Source organism: Odontomachus brunneus, unplaced genomic scaffold (assembly GCF_010583005.1).
Source record: "Odontomachus brunneus isolate Ranch 3 - 2012 unplaced genomic scaffold, Obru_v1 Obru_scaffold_189, whole genome shotgun sequence".
NCBI classification, from domain to species: Eukaryota; Metazoa; Arthropoda; class Insecta; order Hymenoptera; family Formicidae; genus Odontomachus; species Odontomachus brunneus.
Window position 1 is genome coordinate 64,505 of NW_022639639.1, and position 7,926 is coordinate 72,430.

Consider the following 7,926-nt stretch of genomic DNA (forward strand, 5'->3'; position numbering starts at 1 on the left):
TTCGATCGACAACCTACACAAACGTTATATTGTTGCAACATATTCTATGTTGGTTCAGAATTCTATATTAAAATAAATCTAATATTTATTTTTTTTTCAAGAGTAGCTATTAAGAAGCATTTGTCAAAGCCTCCTAAAAACCTTTCCCCAAGATTTTTACATTACAGTAATTTCCTTGCTAACAATGAAAAATGCATGAACGTTCGAGCGAGCGAAACAGTCGTCGGGACACCGCGTATTGCTCACGTATAGACGAGACAGTGTGAGTCAAGCGTTTTCTTAGTGTGTGTCACACGTATTTTAGGACGGCATTTCTGTCTTATAATGCTATTTCTCTCGTTCTTACGTTTGCGATAGAGGATGAAAGATCGCCGCGACTCCCACCACTATTCCCTCTCCAAGCGTCCGACGATCGTATACCGCTAGCTCCCTCCGCCACTCCGTGCTGCTCATGGCTGACCTACACGCAGCAGTGATGAGTGACGCGTTATCGTGTGCGAGTCACACGGATATTCGGACGGCATTAACGCCGGTGCGTGTACATAGAATGAATATTATTTAAATAATAATGAAAGTAACGATTGCATTAATTATACCAGATTATTCAATAAATGTTATTATTACCGTTGCTAAAAATATACTATTATTAAGTTATTATTGAAAATAATAATTTCTGACGGCAACAATGTTATAAGTGACGCAATGTTATAAGTACTTCCTGACCCTGCATATATAAAAAATAATGATGATAATGTTATTCTGCTAGCATATTGGAAAAGAATCAGTGACGACGAATACTTACAAGGAAACGGTCGGGGGCGTCCCTCACCGAATTTGATGAGCATTGGATATGTTGTAGAGCATCAAAAAACATTAGACACGTATTTTTTTTTATGTGCTTATCTCGAGGTTTAGGGGTTGAAACCACCCCTTGAAAAAAACGGACTTTTTCATTTTTATTTAATATTTCCTAAAATATGAGGTATATGAAAAAATATTTCAGACAAAAGTTTTACAGTATCTTATGCCCTTTCCATCGATCTATTCAAATTTTTTAAAATGCAATATTTCACCCCCCCCCTCCACCCTCTCCCCTTCGTCACCTTTGCAAATTTTTAAGTTTTTGTAAGGACAAAAATTAAAAAGCATTTCATGCCAAATCCATCGATATATAATAATAGTATGGTTCCTCGATTCAATTCTTGGCAAAACTACATGACTGATAACTTCGCGTTATAGGCACCGCGTTGTGCGAGTAGGTAAGTACTGTACGTTGCGTTGGATTACTTCTCTTCACTTGCGCTATGTTTTATAACTACTTGCGCATATTTTCTCATATTACAAGATAAAAACGAATTAATTCTAATCATATGATATGTAATATACGAAATAAAGACGTAAGCAGAGATAAATATGCTTATGTAACAACAGTAGCAATTGTGCGCGGCGTCGGCTATATAGAACGTAATACAATCGAATGATTCTATTTTTACTAATCACGATCACATGATTCTGTTTCTATGCGGAAAATGATTGCAAAATATATTAATATGAGTGACTTAATATTGTTACTGAAAAACTATGACGCACTAGTTGACCTTGTTTTTGCACTGCACAGATGGTATATGAAATATTTTCTTACATATATGCTTAATCACTTAAGAATATATCTGAAGTACAGTCGTCGATAAAAATATCCGAGTTTCATTTAAGAAATTCGTTACCTTTAAAATTTCTTGAAAACGACATCTACCACATGACTCACATTGGAATCTATGTCCCCCTTAAACCATACAACTTTTGTCTAAAACGTTTCCTTCTAAAACTTACAGGTTTTGAGATATTTGAGTGCATTAATTAAAATGAGTCACCCTGTATATTGTTGTTTTGAAGATCGCAAACGTCGTGCCAAACGACGTTCAGGAATAGAATCATGCGATCGTCATTGGTAAAAATAGATTGTATATACATACCATATAGCCACTATATAAATGTCCGTTGTACCGGAAGACTGACATTTTAACTCGTGAGTTGACAAAGTAAAGAGTTGTGCGTTGTGATAATTGTGCAATTATAATTATAGTTATTAATTTTGGATACACATACATGTGTGCCATGTGTAATTAAAGTATTGTATTATTGTAACTCATCATTTTCTATCACTTTTTACGTAATTCTCTGACTTTGTATCTAAAGAATCATTTGCTAATAAAATGTTGTGATTGATGTTTCGACGAATATTTAAAAGGTACTACTAAAATTGTTATAAGTTGATAAATTTTATTTTTTTGTTTATTTAAAATTTCATAACACCTATGTGATCTATCTCTCTATATCTTTTATAAAGCTGTTTCTCCATTATCACGACATTGATTTATTTTAGATTCACTACATATTTTTGGTATCAACAAAGAGAAGCAAAAGAAGCGGCATTAGAACTAACAGAAGACCACTGCATTTATTATAAAGTATATATTTTTTTTTTATATAATCACAGTTCAAAAGACATACTTTATTTTAATATTTTTTATCAGAATGATGCAATTTAATGCCTTGAACGTTATTACGTTGCTTTATGCAACTTTCAATGTTCTTAATCCTCCACAAAGTCCAATAACTCTAAAGGAAATTGAAATGAACGAGAAGATTGAATATATGTTGAGAGAAGTAGAAAATGATAATGAATTTGAAATAGAACAGGAGGATACTTTAGATTTTTACAATACATATGAAGTTCCAGAAGCAGAAAATGTTGATTTATTACAAGAAAATGAAGGGCAAGAATATCTTCCAGAAGAAGTTATTTGCGCTTCCGTTGAAGCAAGTATATCACATGACTATAAAAAACAAGCAATAGATTATTGGAAGAGCGGTAAAACAGGAGCAAGATCGCTTGAAGGAGTTAAAAGAAGATTTAGAAAGGTAACATCTATACGACAATTACGACGGTGGGACAACCAAGTAAATGAAGGCGGTAGTAGAACAGAAAAATTAAAAAGGATATCTCAATACACACTAAATCGCTTCAATGAAGCACTTGAAAAAGGAATGATTATTCATGACATTGACATCGCTCGATGGGCATCTCGAGCGCAAGAAGAAGAAAATGTGGACAAATTCAAAGCTTCAATGACGTGGGTAAAAAGATTCAAAATTGCATATAATATTGTGTCTCGGAAAATAACCAAATTTGTCACGAAAAAATCCTTATTATCAAAATCAAATTTTGAAAATAAATGCAATACATTTATTGAAAACGTAAAATATTACATTGGTAGATATGGATTAGAAAATATTTATAATTCTGATCAGAGCGGATTTCAGTTAGAATTTCATTCCGGTCGTACGTTATCACATAAAGGCACAAAAAAGATAGAATCTGTAGTACAGTCCATATCAGCAACTACGCATAGTTATACTATACAGCCGACAATTTCAGCGGATGGTAGATTATTGTCTCCGCTTTTCATTGTTTTAAAGGAAGTAACAGGAACATTTGGTCCTAGAGTACAGGAAACTATGTTCAAAGCGCCTAATATTTTTGTTACGGCTTCTACATCAGGAAAATTAACGTCAAATCATGTAAAAACCTGGTTGAAAGAAGTATTTTTTCCGAATGTTGGGCCACAATCTGTATTATTATTAGATTCTTGGAGTGGGCATTGTCCCAACATAATAGCGGAAACTAGAACAGATTATGCAACAGATATTGTTTTTCTAACAATTCCAGCCGGTACAACAGGACAAATACAGCCATTAGATGTATACGGCTTCCGATTATGGAAAAATTTTATTAGACATTTTTCTGATACTGTTTTATTGTTAAATCTTGCAATTGAACTTCATACTAGAAATAATATTTTGAAATTACAATCATTAACGCACCATCAATTCTCGTCGCCTAGGTTTCAAAGTTTATTTCGATATGCATGGTTTAAAAGTGGATATGTAGAGATTAGACCAACAGAGTTTCAAACACCGGTTGAATTTTGTTTCCAAAGGGATTCGAAAGTAAATTGCGATATTTGTGGCGAAACTGCCATAATTACTTGTTCTTGGTGTAAAAAATCGCTTTGTATTACACATTTTTTCCATGATCATCATCTTTGTAACGAATATGTGCAATAAATATAATACATTATCCGTTCATATGCAAATTCTGTACTGTTGCTTTAAAATATATTGTTAAATAAATATTATTGTCAAATATTGTTCTACTACAATTTATTATTCCTTTCTACTTTGTTTCCTTATATTACTATTCCATAATTTATCCGGAGTTCTCTGTTATCTTTAGCAATTAGTAATTATATATTGTATATTCACATTACACGCTTTCTCTCTCTTGCAAAAGTAATAGAATATGTGTTTCTTTTATTTCATGCATTACAATTTTATTTTAACCTGCCTTGATCTTGTATCAATTTACTTTGCAGTAAACATATTTAATATACATTGAAAACTTCTGTACAAATTGCGACGCCGCGCACATTTGCTACTGTTGTTATATATGCTTACTGTTGTTTATCTCTGCTTACGTCTTTATTTCGTATATTACATATCATATGATTAGAATTAATTCGTTTTTATCTTGTAATATGAGAAAATATGCGCAAGTAGTTATAAAACATAGCGCAAGTGAAGAGAAGTAATCCAACGCAACGTACAGTACTTACCTACTCGCACAACGCGGTGCCTATAACGCGAAGTTATCAGTCATGTAGTTTTGCCAAGAATTGAATCGAGGAACCATACTATTATTATATATCGATGGATTTGGCATGAAATGCTTTTTAATTTTTGTCCTTACAAAAACTTAAAAATTTGCAAAGGTGACGAAGGGGAGAGGGAGGGGGGGGGGTGAAATATTGCATTTTAAAAAATTTGAATAGACCGATGGAAAGGGCATAAGATACTGTAAAACTTTTGTCTGAAATATTTTTTCATATACCTCATATTTTAGGAAATATTAAATAAAAATGAAAAAGTCCGTTTTTTTCAAGGGGTGGTTTCAACCCCTAAACCTCGAGATAAGCACATAAAAAAAAATACGTGTCTAATGTTTTTTGATGCTCTACAACATATCCAATGCTCATCAAATTCGGTGAGGGACGCCCCCGACCGTTTCCTTGTTAGTCAATGAAAAATTCGTTTCCATGCAATTCGGATGCAATAAAATCAAATTTAATTTAATATTTGACTTAATATTTAATCAATAGTGTTCCAAATCATCAAATGTCTTTGGTATAACATAATTTTATAACTGAAAATGATTATTTTTTTCAAAAGTCAAAGAAAAACATTTTTATTTACTTTATAACTCTTGATTTTATATGTATCCTTATAATTACAACTTTATATATATTTTTACAATAAATTACAGAGTTTGGCTAAAGTTAAGGTATTTTTAAAATTAACTAATATAATTAATAATTAAAACTAAATTTATAAAAAGTATACAGGACAACTCTTATACGCATAAGAAGTTACAAGTCAATGTTTTCAGAACCGTATGAGGCATTGTATACAGAATGTCCTACATTTTGTAATCTTATTTAAATGACATCTATATTTTTTTATCTCAAGTAGAGAATAAAATATTAATAAAGTAATTTCTAGGTTATAACAGTTTGTAAATAGGAAGTACTTTAACTTAATGAATCAATTATTGTTCGCGCATCTAATCGCATAGTAATAAAAATATCTTCTTACATTATATCTTCTCCTAATATTGAATTAATTCTACATTAAAATTAATTGATCGCTGACTGGGTTATATTTGAAATCAAATAGTATATTTTAGATACAAAAAATAATATTCTCTTGCGTAAATATATTGCGAAATATTTAAAACAATATATAATGAATTGTACAAAAAGCATGTCTTGGACTTCTTTCTAATTTCCTGATAACGATGAATATAGAGAAACAGAACGTGCTCTGGTTCCCTTTGTACGCCTATATTAGATTAAATGTTATTTAATCGCATGTATATTGAATTGAATCTTATTTAATCTGATGTTATCTGGTGATCTAAGGACATATAATATACAGAGTGTCCCAATTTAAATGTCCCAGGTAAAAATCTCTGAAAAAATTGGAAAATACGGAAAAAATGTTTCAAACTGCTTCAAACAGTTCAATAATTCGTCAGGGGTGTATCCTGGAAAAAAATGTTAAATACAAGAGTTGCAGAATTTAAAAAGAGGCATACGATGATGACCTTGACTTTGACTTTTAAGGTTATTTCAAAATCAAGTTGATTGTTTTAAATGGATCCCTCTACTTTTTATTACAAATTCTTGTAACTTATTTCGAGAGCTTTTCAAAACACTATAACAACATATTTTTTCATGAAGTACTTTTTGAGTAATGAAACTTGGAAGTTACAGTACCGCCGGCATTAGCATTACCGAAAGTATACCACGCGGAGGTTAGGTGGTATTTACACCTCTTTCGTGTATGCGTTGTGTGTGTCTGCGTGTGCGTGCGTGCGTGTGTAGGTGGGTATGGGTGTGTGTGCGTACGTGCGTGTACATGAATGGATTTATAGGAGGTTGGGTGGATGTTTACGATGATAAGTTACGGAACAGATAAGGATTGAGGTTCGTCACAACACACCTATTAACCCACATACGCACGCATGCACACACACATACATACGCAGGCACACAATACATACACGAAAGAGGTGTAAATCCGACCTAGAAACCTCCGCGTGGTACATCTTGAATAATGTTAATACCAGCGGTACTGTAACTTCCAAGTTTCATTACTCAAAAAGTACTTCAAGAAAAAAATACGTTATTATAGCGTTTTGGAAAGATCTCGAGATAAGCTACAATAATTTGCAATAAAAAGTAGGAGCTTCCATATAAAAAATCAGCTCGACGTTGAAATAACTTTGAAGATCAAGCTGAAGATCAAAGTTAAGACCACCATCGTACGCCTCTTTTTAAACCCTGAACATTTTGTATCTAACATTTTTTTCCAGGATGCACTCCTGACGAATTAGTGAACCGTTTCCCTACTTTCTGAGGACCCTGTATACAGAGTATTGCACTTAGATACAGGTCAGTACGACAGGTTGCCTCGTCGGTAGACGCGCGTACCGTGTCATAGTAGACTTTGACGAAATTGTCACGTTTTCTTTCTTATGAAGTTTACTGCATTCCCTCCAAAGTATCATGATCGCGACGGACTTAGGATCGGACTATTAATCGGTTATGACAGAAATAACAATATAGATGTAAAACTGGATGTGATAAAAATAATATATTATGGGAGATGAAGGTTTTATTTCAATAAAAAAATATCAATCACAGTCATTTTGTATCTCTCGACTTTCACCGGCCTTTTACTGATACGTTTCTTATATATTTATTTATAGAATTTTAAAAACACACATGTGAACACGATACAACGTTATACACACACACACACGCACACACGCGCGCACACACACACACGCGCACACGCACGCACACGCACGCACGCACACACACACACACACACACACACACACAGTATGTTTGATAAGAGCGTGTACGGCAAAACTCAAAAACTTAGTATAATACATAAATTGAAAAAATTTGTACACATGCATGCTATAGACTGCGATGCTTTATTATTAATAAGTTGTCCAGTCGCCTCCATTATCAATAATTGACTGGCATCTCCGAGGCATACTTTCTACTAATTTTACAGCATAATCTTCAGACAAAGATCTCCATATAAATCGAATCTGTCGAATTAACTGCTTGACGGTCCATATTTTCTTTCCTCGGAGCTTAAACTTTATAAGCGCCCAAACATTTTCAATTGGATTTGCATCTGGCGACTGTGAAGGCCAATCCAGTACGTCAACGTCATTTTCTTGTTTCCACGCAGTACAAAGTCTACTCCGATGTTTCGGATCATTGTCCT

General features: G+C 33.2%; 2 protein-coding genes across 8 annotated transcripts in view; both read left to right on the forward strand.

Annotated features, from left to right (window-relative positions):
• The window catches only part of LOC116851756 (Fanconi anemia group D2 protein), a 112,279-nt gene that overhangs the window by 35,879 nt on the left and 68,474 nt on the right, over positions 1-7,926 (forward strand). The gene's annotated exons all lie outside the window — the stretch shown is intronic.
• Positions 1,273-4,156, forward strand: LOC116851757. Its single transcript, XM_032831508.1, has 2 exons — positions 1,273-2,248; positions 2,384-4,156. The coding sequence occupies exon 2, from the start codon at positions 2,536-2,538 to the stop codon at positions 4,126-4,128; it is 1,593 nt and encodes a 530-aa protein (XP_032687399.1). The 5' UTR covers positions 1,273-2,248; positions 2,384-2,535; the 3' UTR covers positions 4,129-4,156.